The sequence below is a fragment of the Myodes glareolus genome, chromosome 2 (genome assembly GCF_982192425.1).
Source record: "Myodes glareolus chromosome 2, mMyoGla1.1, whole genome shotgun sequence".
NCBI lineage: Eukaryota > Metazoa > Chordata > Mammalia > Rodentia > Cricetidae > Myodes > Myodes glareolus.
The window spans coordinates 117,213,984-117,233,833 of NC_142027.1; the positions used below are offsets into that span (position 1 = coordinate 117,213,984).

At 51.5% G+C, this 19,850-nt stretch overlaps 1 protein-coding gene across 5 annotated transcripts in view; it reads right to left on the bottom strand.

Moving 5' to 3' along the window:
• The window catches only part of Adgrd1 (adhesion G protein-coupled receptor D1), a 116,111-nt gene that overhangs the window by 54,608 nt on the left and 41,653 nt on the right, over nt 1-19,850 (bottom strand). For all 5 annotated transcript variants that reach the window (XM_048433707.3, XM_048433709.3, XM_048433708.3 and 2 more), the window contains 3 exons: nt 18,832-18,942; nt 17,346-17,421; nt 15,731-15,872 (listed from right to left, as the gene is read on the bottom strand). In XM_048433707.3, coding sequence (XP_048289664.3) covers nt 15,731-15,872; nt 17,346-17,421; nt 18,832-18,942 — 329 coding nt within the window. The remainder of the gene's footprint in view (nt 1-15,730; nt 15,873-17,345; nt 17,422-18,831; nt 18,943-19,850) is intronic.

Below are 19,850 nucleotides of genomic sequence, written 5' to 3' on the forward strand. Positions count from 1 at the left end.
ATACTTCCCAGTTTTCCTGGAGGCCATGTACGCATGCCAGAGAGATGGGTGGGCCTTCTACGCATCGGTCCCCTGAGTGTGTAGGACCGGCAGAGGACCTATGGGTACATTCCCACAGCTACAGAATGGGCAGGGCAGAAATGAGCTCCAGCAGGGAAGAGAGGGAGGACCCGGGGCTGCCAGCAACCACAACTTTAGAGAAGCTGCTCCTGACTGAGCCCATATCTTTCCTCAGTAATCCGCACCAAGTGAACAGATGTTATGGGTAACAGGTAGAGTCTCTCATGAGCCAAACTGAGAGCACCTATGATGGCATGTGACTCCACCCTAGCAACTGGATGCTTCAGTCCACACATTCTCTTATATAGGAGAGGACCCGTCATGCGGGAGGCTCAGGAGCCTTACTTGGAAAGACTGCATGGAAGCCTGTGGGGGCCTAATCACCAGGCCCACCAATGCTCTGGAAAAAAAAAAGTCCAAGGGATCACACCCATGTAAGGTAAGTTTTCATTCTGTAGTGAAGCATACAAGCCTAACCCATCTGCAGGACACACAGGGATAGCCTTATAACCCTCAAGGCCACTCAGTTGAATGGAGTTCTTTACTGGTTCCCTTGCTTATCCCAGCAGCCCTTCCTGCTCACTTTGTCCTGGGTGCACCCCTGTGTCCATATGGCAGTAATGTCTTTCTCCAGGGTGGAGCTAGCGTGACCAGCCCACACACAGCTGTGTCACAGCCCTGACCTCAGGGCAAGATTCTTTCTCTCCTTCAGGGTGATAGAGGCCAGCAGACTGTCATCTCTGCAGTGTGCAGGGCAGAAGGATGCTCTCATTACACACAGAAGCTGGGCTGCATTTGGTTGGGCAGTGAATGCATGGTGAGAGGCAGCGTAATGCCCACATGCTGCTGACAGCAGCTTCCCACTTCCCCGGGGGCTTGAAAACCTGGCTTCTACTCTCAGTTCTGAATTTTGTAGCCAAGACAGAGTCCCAGCAAACTCCATCCCTCATCAGCTGCAAGATTCTCACAGCGCCCCCTACATTCCCTGTAAAAGAAAGGATCATGGATCTAGACGGCCATGTTTTGTTAAATATAGAGTTAACTTTGCAGGGACTCCCGATGTTCCTGGGACACCAAGGACACTTACCACCTTGTCTCTACCTAGAGTGTCCTCCCCAGCCCCCCCCCCACTCTTCCTTTGCCCCTTTAGGACAGCTAAGGCTCCAGCCATAGGCAGGGTGTGAACAGGGTTCTGAGCAGTAGGGAAGGGGAGGCCATGCTCTGGTCAAGACACTCAGGGGGATGGAGGGCTGAACACAGAGGCTGACTTGGCCCGCTGTCTGACTGTTCCTATGTGAAGCTTTATAAGACTCAACATAGCTTCGCCTGTCACCAGTGGAATGGATGGGGGATCTGGCCCCTTAAATTCTGTCTTGAAGAACAGCAGAGCAAAAGGCTTTCCCCGAGCATGTGCACCCAGCTGTATGGATACCACCTCTTGGCTCATGTGGATGCCACATAAAGACGCACCCCAGTGGACCCACCGAAGACGGCTAGGAAGATATGCATGCGTGTGTCTGCCAGAACAGGTTTGGGGGATGGGGACTGAAAAGTGTTTGAATGATCTTGAGGGTTAATAGGCCGGCCCTGCCTGCTGTCTGCTCTCCCCTTCCTGGTCCTTAGGAATGTGAATGAGCAGCCTCAAAGTCGTGCTACCGCAAACCCGAGCTGCACCCAGCACCATGGTGGACTATACGCCCTGAACCATAGGTCAAAATAGGTCTGCTTCCCCTCCGTTGCTATTGTCGGGTGTTTTTCACCACAATGAGCAAAACAGCTGATATGACGTTAGCAGTTCTCCCACTAGCAGCTCCTTCTGAGCCAACTGTGCAAAGCCTGTGGAACTCAGGAACTTGCCCGTCTATAACCCCGTGCATGAGGCTAGGCTCCAAGGTCACTGCCCTGGTTGATACGTAGCCACGTGACCTGTGATGGGAGCAGGGTCTACTCTAAACAGGAGGGTTGATCCAGGTGTGCATTTGGGGATCATATGGGTTACATCATGAGGAGTGGGGAGGAAAACTGAAGAGGGTAAGCAGGAAGGAAGGGGCAGAAAAGAAGGGAGATGATATGAGTGTAGGGGAGGCAGGTAACAGGTGCGCTGAGGAGTTCCAGTCCATGTCCTAATGACCCATCCTTCCCTCCTACTCTAGACTACGGGGAGAGCATAGCAGACAGGACTCAGCCACCTCTGCGGGAGCAAAAGTCACTGCATCTCTTTGCCCAGGCACCAACCTGCTGGACACATAGGGCAAGGCAGGGCCAGGCAAGCCCTTCAGTCATGTCTACCTAGATGGAGTCTGGAACCCAACCCAGAGACTAGTGACATGCACGTGGACGCGGCCTCTCGTCAGGGCCTCCCGCGTCAATGGCATTTTTAAATCCAGATTTGCATGTGTTGCCTCGAGGCTCTAAGCCTGGCACAGCCATAATCCCAGTGCGCAGAAGGCGGAGGCAGGAGGATTGCAATGAGTTTAAGACTTTAGGCTACAGAGCAAGTCTGAAACTACAGATCAGCCTAGACTATAAAGTGGGACCAAATATCAAAACCAGCCAACCAAGTAAAGTAATAACACAGACATCTGCTAACAATTCACTATTTTAAAACAGAAAGGAAGTCAGGGTCTCTGGGGCAAAGCCTTGCCTGAAGCAGGTGGTCAAAGTGAGGCTGTTTCCAGGAAGTTCCAGAAGGGTTTCAAGGAGGGGCTGTGGGCAGGGGAACCTTTCCAGGCAGGCTAGTCCTCACTATGCCAGAATTACCAGGCTGGTGGCTCCTCCTCACCATTACCCAGTGAGGAGTCACTAGCACCTAAGAAATGCTTCTGCCAGCTCCAATTCCCCACCCCCTCCTCCAGGGTACCTAGTTTGGGCAAGGTGGGTCTGGGCCCACGATCTGGGGTCACAGGCCACGTTACACAGAACATTCTAAGGGATACAGCCTGGCCATTCATGTAATTCCCCAGTGTCTTGCATGCTTGCACAGCCTCCAACTCTGCAAAAAAAAAAAAAAAAAAAAAACTCCAAGAAGAAAGCAATCACAAATCCCCAGGACCACTCACCATGAGGCCATTGCTTGCCCCCAGGTGTCAGCTTGTGCCCCATTCCTGTGTATATGTACTCACGCATGCGCTGAGGTTTTTACACATCAGCCAGCGTTACATGCATAGTCAGCAATCAGAAGATGGGGTGGGTACTCCCCAAGCTTGGGTGGGGGGTGGGGCTCAGATTTATTTTCTTCTAATCCCAGTGTCAAGGCCAGTTCACCTGTCACCCCCAACTCTTAGATGTATTCTTGACTTAGGAAAGTGATCCCTCTGTCACTTCTGCTCCATCAGGGCGTGCTAACAGTAAGGTTTTCTCAGGTACCTGGCCACCTCAGTGACTGACCCTGGGTACTGCACCTGCCTCATCTGCTCCAGAAAGCAAATATTCAATTTCCGCCCTGGCATTGACCTCTATGCAGGAAGAAAAAGAAAAACCTGCTGGATAGACCTGGTGTCACCCACAGCCTGGCTCCTCTCTGGAGAAGTGGCCCTGAGATGCCACACGCAAGAGTAGGCACTCAGTGATGTGACAGACAGGTGATGAACAGGGCTGGGAGCTTCAGGAATCTCAATAGTGTGACTGGATAAATCTACCCAGCACCCGTGGGTGGTTTGTCACTGTGACAACGAAGCCAGGTCATCCACAGTGCTCGCCGTTGGAACCGCTGACAAAGACTCCTAGGTTTACCTCCATGTCTGCTCATGTTCTCCTAGCTGGGGCAGACGCCATGGTGTGTGGCTCAGGCAGGGGGGTGGGGATTCTCACTCACACAAGCTACAAGACCCACAGCTCCTGGTGATCCAGGTGCCTGCTGGAGGAAGTCCAACAAAGAGAAACTGAACCTGAGCAGGGTTCTAGTCCATGGACACCAACGCATCTTTAAAACTCAGATGTGAGTCTGGGGAGACGGCACAGCAGGTAAAGGGGCTTGCAGCTAAGCCTTCCAACTTGAATTTGATCCCCAGGACCCACTCGGTGGAAAGAAAGAGAGACCGCCTGAAAGTTGCCCCCTGAACTCCACAGGAGTGCCATGGCACATGTGACCCCACCTCCCAGATAAACATCCTTGATAGTGCACCGCTTCCCTCCGCAGTGATTTCTGTGTGAATAAATCTCCCAGAGACCAGTTTGCTTTTGTGGAGCTGGTAAAAATAATTAGCCCAGGAAACAGATCTCATCCACATTGTGATTCCCTCCACGTAACCCTCTGTGTGCATTAGACATCTGTAGAGCTAGACCCGGACCTAGGGAAGTGGGCGGATTTCTCTCCTTTCGTTTTGACCCCCATTAGCATTGTTAGAATACGGTTTCTCTGGGACATAACAATAGCGCTGTCTCAGACTTGGCTTCCTGCGGCTTCTCCATTGTCCAGTCTTAGAACAAGAAAGCAAGCGTCCTCTGTGGGTCTGGTGATTGCCACTGCACCATCATCTAAGCACAGCAAAGAGAATGTTGCTTGGTGGAGAGATGGGGGCTTAAGCCTGGGCTGAACGTGGAGAAAGAGAGCCCAGCGGAGCTCATTTGAAGAGCGCAAGGCAGAGACCAGGGCTGCGTTCGAACTCAGTGCCGTGAGTCTTGCAGGCTCCATGCTTTGGGCCTGATACCCCCTGCTGACTAGCACAGGTGTTTCCTGTGCGGTGGTAACTCCTACTATGTGCCACATGGGACACCTGGCATGACACACAAGTCCAAATGTACAGCTCTGGCCTCAGAGAAACTTCAGTGACCACGCAGAGAACATTGGTGCCCTGGGGAAGGGACATGGTGGGCAGGCCTCACCGGCTCCGTGTGGGCACTGGAAGTCAGTGGAGCCTGGGTACAAGAACAAGACAGAGCCTCATGTGTAAAACCAGGGAGTGGAGTGTGGGGGGGGGGGCTGCATTAAAGAAGCCCAAGCTGAGTAAGGACCTTTGGGAGGGCTTGCCCTCGCCCCACTGGGGGGTTAGGAGACCTGGGGGGGGAGGGCTCAGAGCACATGGAGAGGTAACTGAATCTACCTCTTCCAGGACCTTGTTGTACCATGGGAGAGAGGCTGACAATGCTATTACAGCATCTCAAGGCCAACAAGAAGGCCCAACAGCAAACAGGCAGAGAACACCGCCATGCTAAACCAGGGTGTGAGGCCTGGAAGTGGAAACCCGGGTCCAGGCACAGTTTAGTGTTGTTAAGGCCAGCTGGTGAAGGGAGAGCCTCAGGAAAGAGCCACCGACCTCAAAGCTCAGAGCTCAGACTGACTCACCCTGACCGAGCTGTGCACCCATGTGGTTCAGGGTCCACTGTGTTTGATGTCTTCTTTCAGGCAGGTATTCAGTCAACAAACATTGGTAGAGATCCTAGAGGTTGTATTCTTCTTCTCTCCTTTTCTCTCTCTCTCCCTTTCTCTCTCTCTCTCTCTCTCCCTCTCCCTCCTCCTTCTCCTCCTCCTCCACCGCCTCCTCCTCCTCCTCCCCGTCTGTCTCATGGAAACTGCTTTCTACCAGAGAAGACAGAGAACAGCAACAACAACAAAAATCACGCAAACATGATTGTGTCCACCTCCGTGATGGGAACAAAGGTAGTAGGAAGGATAGGATGTGGCCGGAGTGTGCGGCTAGTTCTTAGAGGACAATTGGGCTGTGAGACAGACTCTGCAAAGGTGGTAGCCATTTGGGGACCTGAGGAAGAGCATTCCGTTCAGGAGGGAAAATGTAAAGAAAGGGCCTGGCTTGTATGAGGGAGGACCAGGAAGAGGCTATGATAGCTGGAGTCTGGGAATGCAGACGATACGGAAAAAGGTTTTCAATGCACAGGTGACAGTTTTTAGAGCACTTGAAGATTTATTCATTCCTGCCTATTGTTTATTTTTCATGTGTGTGTTGAGTGGTTTTGCCTGTATGTGTACCACACGCATGCAGGGCCTGCAGAGGCCAGAAGAGGGCATCAGATCCCCTAGAACGGGAGTGATGGGTGGTTATTAGAAGCCACGTGGGTGCTGGGAACTGAACCCTGGCCCTCTGCAAGAGAAGCAAGCATGCTTAAGCATTAAGCCATCTCTCTAGCCAGATTTTGAATAGATCTCTGGATGCTAAGTTGAAAGGAGGACCAAGTCTGGATAAGGGGACAGCTAGGGGGTGTGGCTGTCTTATCAGAAAGATGTCAGAGACTAAGATAAGGATGGGAGATGGAGCATAGAACTCAGATGCAGCTAGAAGCTGGGCCTTTTTCTCTTATGTAGCAGCGTTGGCAGGGGGTAGCGCTGCCCTGCCTGGGAGGCAGAGCAAGCCATGCACACTGATGCCCAGGCACACCCTGGGCCTGGCTTCCTACCTCACCCCGTGCTCAAGTGACACCAAAGCTTTGGAAATGGAGCCATGGAAGAGGGAGCTGAGTGGCTCTGGCTAGACACTCCCTGTTCACAGTCCCAGAGACCACTGTGTCCCCACCCTGCGGTTACTCTCTGTGGTCACCAGTTAACTCCGGCAGAAGGGATGTGCATCCCTTCTGCACCGAGAGCTGCCTGTCTGGACGCTCATCAGGGATGAGAAGTCAGTGATCCCTGACTGACAGCCAAAGAAAAGGACATGAACGATCCCACCCTGCACCTCACCACACACCCCATCCCCGTCTGGATAGAAGTGGGAAGTCAGGAGCACTCACTTAAGTCTATGTAGCTCATTCTAGGGCACACTTACACCACACAAGACAGAAAGCAAGCCCTGTAGTGATGCCTGCTAATGACTTGCCCACTAGGGGCCCCAGACATCTGCTCAGACAGACATGAACCTTGGAACCTCCCCCATAGTGCTGTGACGTCTTGGTTTAACAGAGGTGGATACTGGGCAGGTAGGAGTTGCTAAATTAAGAAACTGGGTGAATTTGTGGTCTCTCAGCTGGAGTCAATGTTTGAGGAGGCCCTGAGGCCCTGTCAGTACTATTTCTAAGTCCTCACTATGCTTGCTGTTGTCCCCAGGCTGTGTGCTCAGTTTGTGTCACTACAACTCTTGATAAATCAACCAAGGGCTACTCTGAGTCCCTAGTTTTCTGAGTCCCTGCCCATTTATGGGGGAGTCCTCGTTACTTTGGACTCTGTTGAGGTACCAGACGGCAAGAGCAAGGAATGCGTGGCAAAGCAAACCTATTGACCTCTTGGCCAAACATCAAAAGAAAGAAAGAAGAGGCGAACAGGGTCCCATTTTCTCCTTCAGGATAATGAAGCACCCAATGAGCTAAAGACGCCATCACTCACTATCTCCCAACAGACAGGGGAGCAAACCTACACTGGGCCTCTGAGAGCAGAAGGTTCACATGATAGCCAGGTGAAATGAAGAGCCCCCTTCGGGAGAGCACACCTCACCACAAACGAGAAAGGTCCTGTGGAGGAGCATTCGGGGCTGCCTCCCCCATAAACAGTGACATATCAACGGCGGGAGATCTGAACAAGAAGACAAGAGTGAGTTACACTAGCATGCAGAATTTCCAAGGTTGGTGTCAGAATGCATCACACCGGGGACCTGGAAGAACACACACTGCCCAGGGAGGGTGAAGCTATGGATTTCTCAGCAAAGCCACACTATGAGTTCCCAACCCTGGCTGGCAATGGAGGGTCTGCTCCCACCATACAGGGGCTTCAGTAGGGTCTTGGGAAGCTGTATGTCCTCCAGGGTAGGGCCTGCCTCATGTCTGATTCTGCAGGAAGCTTCAAAGGGTACCTGTAGGGCAGGTCCCCTTTTGTGAGTCACCATTGACAGAGCCCTAGAGCCAAACACTAGGAGAGACTCAGGCCACTCACAGGTGCCCTGCCCCAGCAGCATGTCACAGAGGTACCTGTCGGATGCCTGGTTCTACATGGGCAGGGCTGGAAGCAGAAGAGGGCAATGCCCTTTGAGGCATGTCAAGATTGCCCCCAAGCAGTTCCCAGAACTGATCCCTAGAAGGAAGCCAAATGACTTTTGCTGCTTTGGCTAGTGACCAGCATCCCTCAATGCCCTGATGCACAGTGAGGGAAACCCTACTCTGGACTTCTCTATCGGGGTTGGGAATGACATCCACGACATCTCTCTCACCTTTTGAGTGTCTTGTCACCCAGAGAAGAAGAAAGGGTTGAACACAAAAGAACTTCAACCACCAAGAAGGTGAAGGAGAAAGGGTCTGTCAGCCCACACAGTGGCCATCTTCTCTAAAAAAAGGGCTACCTAAGGTGTCCACACTCCCAGTGTGTGTGTATGGGGGGGGGCTGTTGTGTATGTGGGCGTGTGTGGGTGTAAGAGAATGTCTCCATATGGCAAAGGCTCTATGCCGATGTCTTTCAATCAAGGGTCTTGAGATGAAAGAGCACCCTGTATCACTCAGGTGGTCCGAGGTCATCATGAAGTCCTTGCGAGAGGGAGGTAGCAGGGTCAGAACTGGGGTGGGGGAGAAGGAGAGATAGCAATGCAAGGACTGGTAGAGTGTTTCAGAGGCACGGACCTGAGAGTGTCTCTAGAAGCTAGGAAGGCAAGAAAGAAGTTGTCCTTCTGGGCCTCTGACTCCCGGAGTTTAGCACAAGGAGACTGATTCTGCACATCAGCCCTCCAGGACTCTCAGATTGTAAAGCTATGTTGTTCCAAGCCACTGGGTTTATGTGCATTTGTCACAGCGGCCGTGGGGAGCGAAGACATCTTTCTAGAGGAAATGGTTGACACCCTTGACAACACAGAACTCTTTAACTTGCACAAGGAAAAATAATTGTCAAAATAAAACAGCTATGGCGGATTGCAGCAGGCAATGTGTTACCCGCGAGATGAGCAGAGATCTTTGAAGTCAGTAATGAAGCAAACGGCAGATTCCCGAAAAAATCAAGGCAAGAGTGCATGATCTGAAAAGAAAATGCAGATGGGCCAAGTCACTCAGGCAAGGGCGCCCCGCGTTGCCAGCAATCAAAGGAACTCAAACAGAAACAAGCAGCTGTAACTTTCACCCATCAGAGTTTAGAGCTAAGTGGGAAGCGGGCTAACGAGCCCCGGTGGTGACAGCGCTGATCTTAGAATCCTTCTGAAGGCACTTCCGCAGTGAACATCAGTCATTTAAGATGTAGATTCCGCCATCCACAGCCCAGGCGAAGCGGGAGGGTTAGCGCGGCTTTAGCATAAAGCCCCTGAAGTTAGGGAGATAGAAACAGCCAGTCTGATGGATGCAGGAGGCAGCCCAGCAGCCTGAGGCAGAGGTTTATCTTGCCAACAGGTGGAGCCTGGTAAATTGGGCGTGCATGTGGGGAAAATAAATCTTGGCCCTACCTCACCACACAGTGCCATAGTTAGACGACAACCGCAGAACTTAATGGAAGCGAGCAGACCGAGCAGTGACCGCTTCAGGCAGCACCTGAGCTGCTCTGTGACCTCCAGTCAGATGAGATTCCTTGACCAGGACACCAAGAGGCACGAAGCTCAAGGCAGGAGCTTGATAAATGGGCTTGCATGAAAATTTAAAGCAGCCACTCCTCAACAGACACCCTGAGAGCAAAAAGGCCAGGCGCAGCGGAAGAAGGAGTTTGCAGTACAAATGCCTCCTACCTGAGACGGGCCAGGAATGGAAAATCGATAAGGAAACAAAAGCAGCAACTAGATGGGAAAATGGGGGTAGATTCTTTCTATATATAAAGAGGATGAGAATGCCCAATAAACACATAAAAAGGCCACCAATGTCATAGAGAAAAACAAATAGAAACCAGAATAAGGCAATACCAGCCCCCTGGACAACCAGCCCAGAGAAGATTGACAGTCCCAAACATGATTGACAGGTTCATATGTTCACTGGGTTTTGGAATGGTGCCCACTTTGGGAAATGTGATCAGTTATTGGTGCTATTCATCAATCACTCACACACACACACACACACACACACACACACATACACACCTGCCCAAGGACAAGCAACTATATTCCCGGACTCATGCCCAACAGAAGTGAGCACACACCAGGGAGGTCTGGAATGTCCCAGTCATGTTCCCTGCACAGCACACTCTGGGATGGGGCTGTGCGTGGAAGGGACATTCAGACACTGACTGCATTCTGCCACTTGGCTTGGGTTGATGATCTCATGAGCATGTCTACTCTGTGAAGCATGTGACCCTCACTCTGACAGGTGGCTTCCTGGGAGGTTGTTTCCTGCCCTAATGCAAGCTCCTCAGAGGGGAGTGAAGGAGTTTGCTCTGAATTACCCTAATCCCCCCCCCCCCGTACTGGGTGGTTTTTTGTGTGTAAGCTTAACCCAAGTTATAGAGTCGTCAGAGGAAGAAGCCTCAGCTGAGAAAATACATCCCTGAGATCCAGATGTAAGGCATTTTCTCATTTAGTGATCCATGGCGGAGGGCCCAGCCCATGGTGGGTGGTGCCGTCCCTGGGCTGCTGGTCCTGGGTTCTATAAGAAGGTGGGCTGAGCAAGCCATGAGAAGCAAGCCAGTGAGAAGCACCCCTCCATGGCTTCTGCATCCGCTCCTGCTTCCAGGATCCTGCCCAGTTTGAGTTGCTGTCCTGACTTTTTCAGTGATGAACAGCAATGCTGAAGTGTAAGCCAAATAAACCTTTTCCTCCCCAACTTATCTTTTGGTCATTGTGTTTTGTTGCAGTCATAGAAACCCTAGCTAAGACACCCCCACAGCTCAGATTCTGAGCCGAAGCTCACAGGTCTACTGTCTCCCCCTGGGCATAAACACATGCTTGGCTTAAACATCACAAACAAGTTAGAAAAGACCCCTTAACCAAATAATTCTACTCCTAAGACCTTACCGCAGAGAGAGAGAGAGAGCTGTGTGCGCATACCGCCGTTCATCACAACCTTGTCTGTTAGGGCGGAGACTGGAGAAAGCCAGACGCAACAGCGGAAGGCAGGGTGTGGGCTATGACGCAGCCATGAAAATGACCAGGGAGTTTATGGCAATTGACCTGGACACTCAGACAGATTGAACCAAAAACTGGGAAAAACAGCATGACTGGCCTCGCCTCATTTAAACAAGTCTGTGTGTGTGCCCTGGTCTCCACACAGTCCTGGAGTAAGTTCATCAGAGCTCAACATTCATTGTAGACAGATATAATAATAATAATAATAATAATAATAATAATAATAATAAACACAGTCTGCAGAGAGGGGCTACCAGTCTTAGACAGAACACCACAGCAAGAGAGGATAATGTTAATGTAGCAGCAAGACTTCTCATGGGGCCAACAAGATGATTTAGTGGGTAAAAGTATTTGCTCCTAAAACCTGTTGACTTAAGTTCAAAACTCTCATGGCGGAAGGAGTGAACTGACACCCACAAGTTGTCCTTTGGCCTCTGGACACATCCACAGCTCGTGAGCACACACATACACACAAATAAAGGTGAATTTTTAAAAAGACCTTTTCTTATTCACAACAGATCATAGCAAAATAATGGCTGCAAACCACCGGCTTTTAAGTGTGTTTTTTCTTTAGGAAACAGAAAAGTGACTGTGCTTAATAATCTAAAGCGGAAAACAACCCAAGCACGCCCCAGGAGATAAAGGATAGAACGCCCACACAATGGAGTAGTATACAGCAACAGTAGTAATCTAGCTGTTACTACTGCGATGACATACGGGATTCTCAACGGGGAATCTCCCAGGGCATTCCTGGCAACGTCTGGAGATGTATTTGGTTGTCACGGCCGGAGAGTCTGCTCCAGGCGCTGAGTGAATAGAGGCTGCAGATGTTGCGGGATGCCCTACAGCTTATCAACGGTGCCCCCAAATCCCCACATCCCGGCGGCATCTTGCTGAGTCAAGAGGCCACAGCTGTTCCAGCAGAGAGGTCAGTTGCTACGGAAAGATTAGGCAGCATCTGGATCCCATGCCTGAGTGTGCCATGCAGGCAAAACTTCCAGCTCTGTGGGAGCATTAAGCTGAAGGACTGTCATAGGATCCACAAGCCTTTGGCATCTACTTCCCACACACTATCAATCCCAGTGATGTGGAAGATTGGGTAGATATGTACTACTTTGCATGGAGAAGGGCTCCCAGGACTCAAAATAACACTCGGAGAGAAGGCCTGGCTCCTGGTACGCTTAGAGGGGACCGTGGGATAAAACAGTCTCAGGGATGGAGTCAAGAAAGGTGGTGCAGTGCCCTACGAGAGAGCATAGCAGATATCCCTGCAGTCTGGCCAGTCCGTAGATACACCAAGCCTGGGCAGGCCGTCTGTCTGCAGAGGGACAGCGCCCAACACTGGCCTGATTCAGAACCTTCTAAGCTCATTCGTCCTCTGCAGCCTGAGCATCCAGGGTGGTGGACAGCGCCTAGCCCGTTCAGAGCAACCAAACTTTAGGTCCCAGAGCTTTTCAGCAGGTTTGAAATGAGATGGACTGGGGGGACCTGTGCTGTACCCACCCCTCACCCCTAGAACTCATAGGCACCTGCTCAGGAGCCTCCAGGACATGTCTGGTAGTGTGCTGTGGTGGTGAGGTTTTTTGGTTTAGTTTGGGGTTGGTGGATGCTGTTGTAACTTCAGACAACCAGGGTCATCTGAAAAGAGGGAACCTCAGCCGAGAAAATGCCTGTCAGATTGATCGACAGGCAAGTCTGTAGGACATTTTCTCTACTAATGATTGACGTGGGAGGGCTAAGGCACTGTGGGTGCAGCCACCCCTGGGCAGGCAGTTCAGGAAGTGAACATGAGCCTGAGCAACAAGCTGGGGAGCAATGTCCCTGCACGGCCTCTGCGTCCGTCCCTGCCCCGACTTCCCTTCACCATAAACAGCGATCAGGACACATACACCAAATAAACCCTTTTGCACCCCAAGTTGCTTGTGGGCATGGTGTTTATCACAGCCATAGAAAGCAAGCTTGGACAGGTACCTACCTCCTCGAGATCCTGGGGAGCCCATGTCAACCATAGTTTAGGACAAGAAGAGAGGATCCCTCAGCCTGGAACCCTAGTCTTGGCCTGGATGTACTTTGGAGTTTTGGAAGATGGTGCTATGACCGCTGCTCCATGCTTTATGGATACAGTTGGGGAGGACAACGCTGAACCCCTTTCCCTCCCCCACCCCGCAAAAAAAAAAAACAAAAAAAAAAAACTCTCTCTCTGTTCATTCCCATTAGCTCCAGAGAGGCCGCCACAGGAACTGCTCCATGCAGCTGCAGCAGCAGGCTCTCCTAAGCATCCTCAGAAGGACAACAGGAACCTTCAAAAAAAAAAAAAACACACAAACCACAACAAAAACCCCAAACTCTTGAGGACACTCAGTTAAGACTGTCTTTAATTACTGTTCTCTTCCCGTAGGATAAAAATTCCCCTCTGTCTCTCTTTAAGGCACAATCCCTCTTTCAAGCTCTTTGTTAAAAATAACTCCAGCAACCGGCCATTAAACCGGGAATGTGTTTTAGCCTACCCTTCCTTTTTTTTCCCCTCTGGTTTGCAAATTGGCACCTTCCCAGAATTTCACAGAAGACAAAAAAAAAAAAAAAAAAAAAAAAAAAAGGAAAGGAGAGTCTTCCACAAGGCCCAAGACAGCCACTGACAGCACTAAGAGAGCAGGCTGAACCTGTAGTCCCACAGCAATGGGAGGTGAGTCCTCTCATCTCAGGCTGGCTGGGACCCCTGGTTGGTCCTGGTGTGTGTGTGTGTGTGTGTGTGTGTGTGTGTGTGTGTGTGTGTGTGTGTGTGTTTAGGTTAGCAGATAACTTGCAGAAGTTGGTTCTGTCCCAGGCACTGAGTTCAAGTTGTCTTGTTGCAGGGCCCCTATCGGCTGAGCAGTCTCACTGACCCCACCACTCCCTTCTTAAGTAGAGTCGGCACTTGAAGCAGAAACACACACGTCCTGAGAACAGACAGCCCCACTCAGGTAGGTCTATCGCTCTTCACCAGCTCCTTGGACATCTTGTTCTTCTGGGTCCCCACATAAGCCATTATCTTTTTTCCAACAGGACCAGTATGCAAGCATGCAGGCAGGCGCCCACCCCACCTGCTGCCTCTCCCTGAACATCCAGGGAGTGGGTCAGCAGCCGACTTCTGCTTCCTGAGACCACACTTCAGTCAGCTCTGCTGGACAGGGTGCTCATTTGGGTGGTGAACTCCAGTTTTTACTGCTGCTGTAAAGCTCCATAGGACCTCAGTGAGATAATCCGTTTTCAGGACTCACCGTTAGTCTGTCCTTGACTGCTTGTAAATCTACATCTTCAGAAGCGAGTCTCACACACAAACACATGGCCCCGAACAAGATGGGGGGGCTGCAATCTGTCATTGTCACCCTACCAGGATGACAACCTCAGAGCCTTCTCCTGTATCCCCTCCCAATGTGTGTGTTTCTGATTTTGTCTCTATTTCTATCTCTCTCTTTCTCTCCCCCTCCCTCCCTCTACTTACTTCCATGGCATGGTGAGGGGGGAGGTACCAGAAGAAGAAAGCTGGATGGAGGGGCCTATTAGCAAAGAAGAAGTCTCTTTGCAGGTAGATAAAAACTTTCCAGAGAGCTGGGCAGACCCTGCTACTGTGCTATCCATGGCAAACCCAGAATTCTCAGAGGAGGCTGTTGATACCGGGAGCTGTGTAAATCGGGTTGGGGGCAGGGCCACCAGCATAATGCAGCTGACAAAACTGGGGTTTCTGGGACCAGCCTGGAGACACTTCGAACACAAAGAAGAAGGAGAAGAGCAGGAGTGTCTCCCTTGGCGAGGGAGAGAGGAAAGGACACCAGAACACAAGGATGGAAACAAACACGCATTTTATGTCTTAGATGTCTTAGCTCCAGACAACCCAAGTACATGCAAGCCCACGTGTACACGGGAACGGATGCACACAAGCATGTGAGCTCTCCTGGGCTTGAACCCAGGAGATAACATGAAGCCCTAGTTCTGAGCTGGTTTGTCTACCTTCTGACCTCAGAGAACACCCCTGACTGTGTTTTCCAATGTGCCTCCAGTTGGCCTCGTGACATCTGTTATCACTCATGAGTTCCCTTTCCAGGACCCTCACGCAGAACCTCACCAATGCTTCACCAAGGCCTCACCAAGATCTCAGTCAGTGACCCCCCGACCGTGTGTGCCCAGCACCATCCTCAAGATCGAGGTGCCAGCTACAGGCCTTTGAGAGATGCACAGGAAGACGATGCCTGTCCACGTGTGCACACAGTCACTCGAGAATCTCAGGAGCCACGGCACATTAGCCTCCAACTCTGCCGTTCTCACTTCTGGGCAGAGCTACATAAAGATGAGAGAGCCTCAGCGCAGATGAGCGCATCCGGACAAACAGTTCATCCCTCCAGACCCAAAGCACAGAGGTGTCTCTCTCAACCTCTGAAGCAGCGCACGACCAGACTCAGCTCTGCATTGCCACCAGCGTGCCTGCTAAGTGACACTGGGACAACCACACCTCTGCTCCAAACAAAACAACTCCACAAGCTAGGGGCATACACCCATCAGGGCTGTACTCGCCTTGGAGAACCACGGCAGGCCCCAGAGGCCTCTTCATTCAACGTCAGCCCATGTGTCATTGGCAAGGCTCAGTCAGGTAGTTCAAAAATAAAATGGCAAGGAGATGAACTCTGGGAAGCAGAAAGTGCTCTTTGCCCAGCCCCAGGCCCATGAAAGGTTCTTCACGCAATGCCTCAGGCATCAAACTGCATCCAGGACCCACAAGGCGAATGCCTCCCACTCACCAGTTTGTGCCTGAGGTGGACAGTAATCAGAGGAGAGCCCGATAGGTTCTGGGACAGAGTGGGCGGTGGGGACACCTCCAGGGAGATCAGGTGGCTGGCGACAGACAGCAAGCAATCTCTGCAGCTCACAGCCTCGGGAATCCTTGGAAACGAAGGGAAACGGGTTACAACGGCTAGACTGTGACCTCAAGGTCAAGAGTTCTGAGACCGATATTTGATCACGCATCTGGATCAAATCCTTGCTACTAAACATCTCTATTCTGTCCCTTAGTTCTACCCTCTTGAGAGTGTAACAAGATAATTGGGAGGCGATAGAGGGCAGGACCTCAAAATACACCAGGGAATTCGGGAAGAACAGGCCTTTGACCTCAGGCTTGGAATCTCAGTGCATTTGCCTGCCTGACCAGGCTCTCACTCGCCGGGACCTAAACCCCACTTTCCCTGACTACACACACATGAGGCCAGTGCTTATGTGGTGAGGTCTACTGTCTCATTACCTCCTGTCCATTCCTTTCCCAACAAAGGTGCCTCAGTTTCCCCTGTTCACGCAGTCGGCCACTCTTCCTCCACTCAGCCACGTACGCAGAACTGAGCCCATGGCTCAGGAGCAAACCTTGCCATCTCCAGCTGAGCTGGGCAGCAGAGCACATTGCTCAAGCCCATGGCAGCCCGGAGATGATGTCACACCCCAGGAACCTTCCAGAAGAGAGGGTCTCACTTCTCTCTGCTGGATGTCGGTTCTGAAGGACAAGGTCTCCCTGGCTTAAAACTGTAAGGGGACTGCAGGACAGAGAAGGGAGCCCTTCCTGGGATGAGCCCAGAGATGAGATCTGGTAGCAACATCTGGACAGGTGGGCCACACTGCCCCTGAAGCCAGTTGCTTGTGGGACTTTCAGATTATATTATTCAACAAGTCCTCCATCTGCTTGGAACCACTCAGACTAGAATTCCCTGCCTCATTCCAATCTACAACAACCCCCCTGACATCTCCTAACCCCATCTTGGAGTTCAGAGGTTGAAACGCTATTCATGGCCAAAGTCAGGGACAGGGCAGCGAGACACCTGGTGCACAGAAGTTTGGCTTGGGGTCTGCTGAGCTTGGCCTGTGAACGATCCTGCAGTTTAATTATGTGCCTGTGCTTTCTGCTCCCCTCAAAGCAACTGTGGAAGAAGTAACAAAGAGAGAGCGAGAAATAGGGAGATGGAGGGAACTAATCTTCCCAAGGGAGACAATCATCAAGGCAATTCAATGCCGCCTTCCCATTCTATAGATGTGGAAACTGAGACTCAGAGAGCTCCATTCACAGGTCCCAGATCACTGTCAGCCTAGGGGATGCTGAGGTCTCTCACCTGAGCCTCTGAGCATAGCTGGCCAGTCTTCCCCCAGAGCCTGCTGGATCCCACTGGAGGAATTCTTGAGTCTTTTCCAAAGGACTAAAACCCAGCCTGGCTTGAACAGCAAGGCAGCAGGTGCTGGTACCAAGAATTTTCTAACAATAAGTAAATTATGCATGTGTGTGGCAGTGTAGCATGTCACTCTGGTTGGTCATCCAAGACCACACACACACACACACACACACACACACACATCCACACGTCACTGTACAACACTCACTTTGTGCTGGCCGGTGGGATGTTGTTCAGGTAATAGTGCATGGAGTGGTAGAGAAGGCCGACAATGGTGGTCCAGGCTGAGGACAAAGCAGAGGTCAGACACTCGTCAACACTCCTGTTACAAGCAGAAAGCGTGCAGAATCACGCACACGGGGACTGAAGGCCGTGACTCAGTGACTCAGGTAGGGTTGGGGTGGGGAGGAGGAAGAGCCATGGAACAATAACATTTACATTAGCACAGAAGCTGTGGCTAGTCCCATGCTCAGCTGGGACAATGACCTCCCGCTCTGTCCCCTGTGTCCACTCCAGACACAGGTGCTGAAGCCTGTCCTAGACGCCATAGAGCTGCGCGGGGCCTGGGGACTCTTCATGGGCTGCCAGTTGCCTGGCAATGATGGCCTCTCCATCAGTCTGCAGGAGGAGTATGCTAATCCTCAGAAGCAGGTCCACAGACTAGCAGACACCCAGATGGCTGCAATGGCTCCCCTGCCCCTTATTACAGTGAGAACCACATACTCAGCTCTTTCTCCAGGAGGGTGAGACCACTCGGGCAGCTGTCATTGGCTGATTATCTGAGATACCCCTGCTGTCAGCTCAGGACTCACTACATGCCAGGCACAGTGATTTATACACATTTTGCCTTGTAAGGTCTGAAACAGTATCATGATGCAGATCCTGTTGTTGTCCTGGTACAGCATTTGCCCAAGGCCACACAGCCAGGAGTGGCTAAGCTGGGGCTCTAACCACAGAATCTGGGTTAGTTGACAATAGGTGTTGAGAACATGGCCTCTGGCTGTTTCTAATGTGTCCTGCCATGGAACATGGGAGGAGAAGACGCTACACAAGGCTGCCTTGTGCTGCCTCTCTCCTGAGAGCAGGATACACTGAGTCTGGGAAGATGAACATTGTGGGCACCTGTCCTCCAGACCAAGAGGTAGATCCTTGCTCAGGGAGGCTTTGTCTGGCAGCCTGAGCCTTTGTTTGGGCCCTCTGTGATGAAGATCCACAGCAATCTTCAACTGTGAGTGGACACAAGAGGAAAGGACGCCATCTAGATATGGCCAGAATCGCCTGGTTATATCCATAGGTGCCCTTGGCTACTTGTTCATAATGAGACTTGACTTGGGCCTGTTCTAGAATCGTTTCTGGTTCTCCTATACAAACATACCTACCCATGGCTACCTTGAACAAGGAGAAGAGGCGTCCCACCTACTCATATTTAACTAACCAGGAGCTGAGAAGATGGGGGAGGGGCACACAGTATCCTGTGTGGTGGGTCAGACTCACTGGAACATAGATTTGCAGAACCCCACTCCAAGTCCCAGCTCAGTCCACAGTGTGTTGTGGGATGAGGTGGTACCTTGTGCCTTGATTGAGAGCCCCCTCTGAGAGCACCCGAACCCACCCTCCTGTGGGATGGCACCATCAGGGAAGGACAATCACCCAGGCTGTACCACCTGAGAGCCCGAGCAACCATAGCCACTCACCTTTGCCATGAAGGGCCTCTCTCGGAATCTCAATGTAACTGTGCCCATGGGCTGGGAATCTGTAGTGGGGGGCACTCAGTGCTGGGGGAAGGACCTTGGCCACGGAGAAATCTGAGGGAGAAGTGGACACAGTAAATGGGGTCAGCAGGCTCACTGGCTGCAAGTCTCAGATTGAAGACTCTGTGTGTCACTAACCAAGTCAACTCCTAGGGGAGAGGAATCGCCTCTAGAAAGGGTGACCCAGAACGTGTGTGTGTGTGTGTGTGTGTGTGTGTGTGTGTGTGTGTGTCCAGTCATATGAGTTTGGAAGGGGATTTATGTAGAGGCCAAGTCCTCCAGCCATACCCTAAGAGAACTCCTACCTGAAGGGACCCCGACCCTCTGCAACCCTCTAGCTCATGCAGTCTCATGGTGGTGATGATGCCTGACCCCATGGGAGGGAGGGAGGGAAATTGTGGTTATTTGAGTTCTGGGAGAGGGGCATCAGAAAGGGGAAAATTAAAGCTCACACACTGAGGGGGTGCCTTAGCAGACAGGCAGATGAGCTCCTGGGCCATGGTGGGGTGCTCTTTGATTCCCCTGCACTATAGTGTCCTCAGAGAGAAGCTCAAGGCAAGGAGTCCACGCCTGTCTATGGGGGACCTGGCACACCCTGGGAAAACCAGGCTGCTTCCTCTGAGATGTCCCATTATGGCATTCACCCAGACCCCATTCTGGTCTCCTCTTCCTCCAATGGCCTTCTTCACTCATTCCCCATCTCCAAGGCAGAGAACATCCCATTGAATCCGTAAGGACCCAGAGGTTCAAAGGGGTTGGAGTCTGCACTCTGTATGAACCCAGACAGCTGTTATGAGACACCTGGAGCTCCACATTGCCACGACTGCTTACACAATCTTGTGTGCACACCACGACCCCACACTTCTAGCCTCTTCTAACACACTTGTTTCCAAAAACAAGTGTTTTTTTCCACAAGGCACTGGACCTTAGAGAAATGGTGGTTTGTCTCAGCTGTTGTGTGA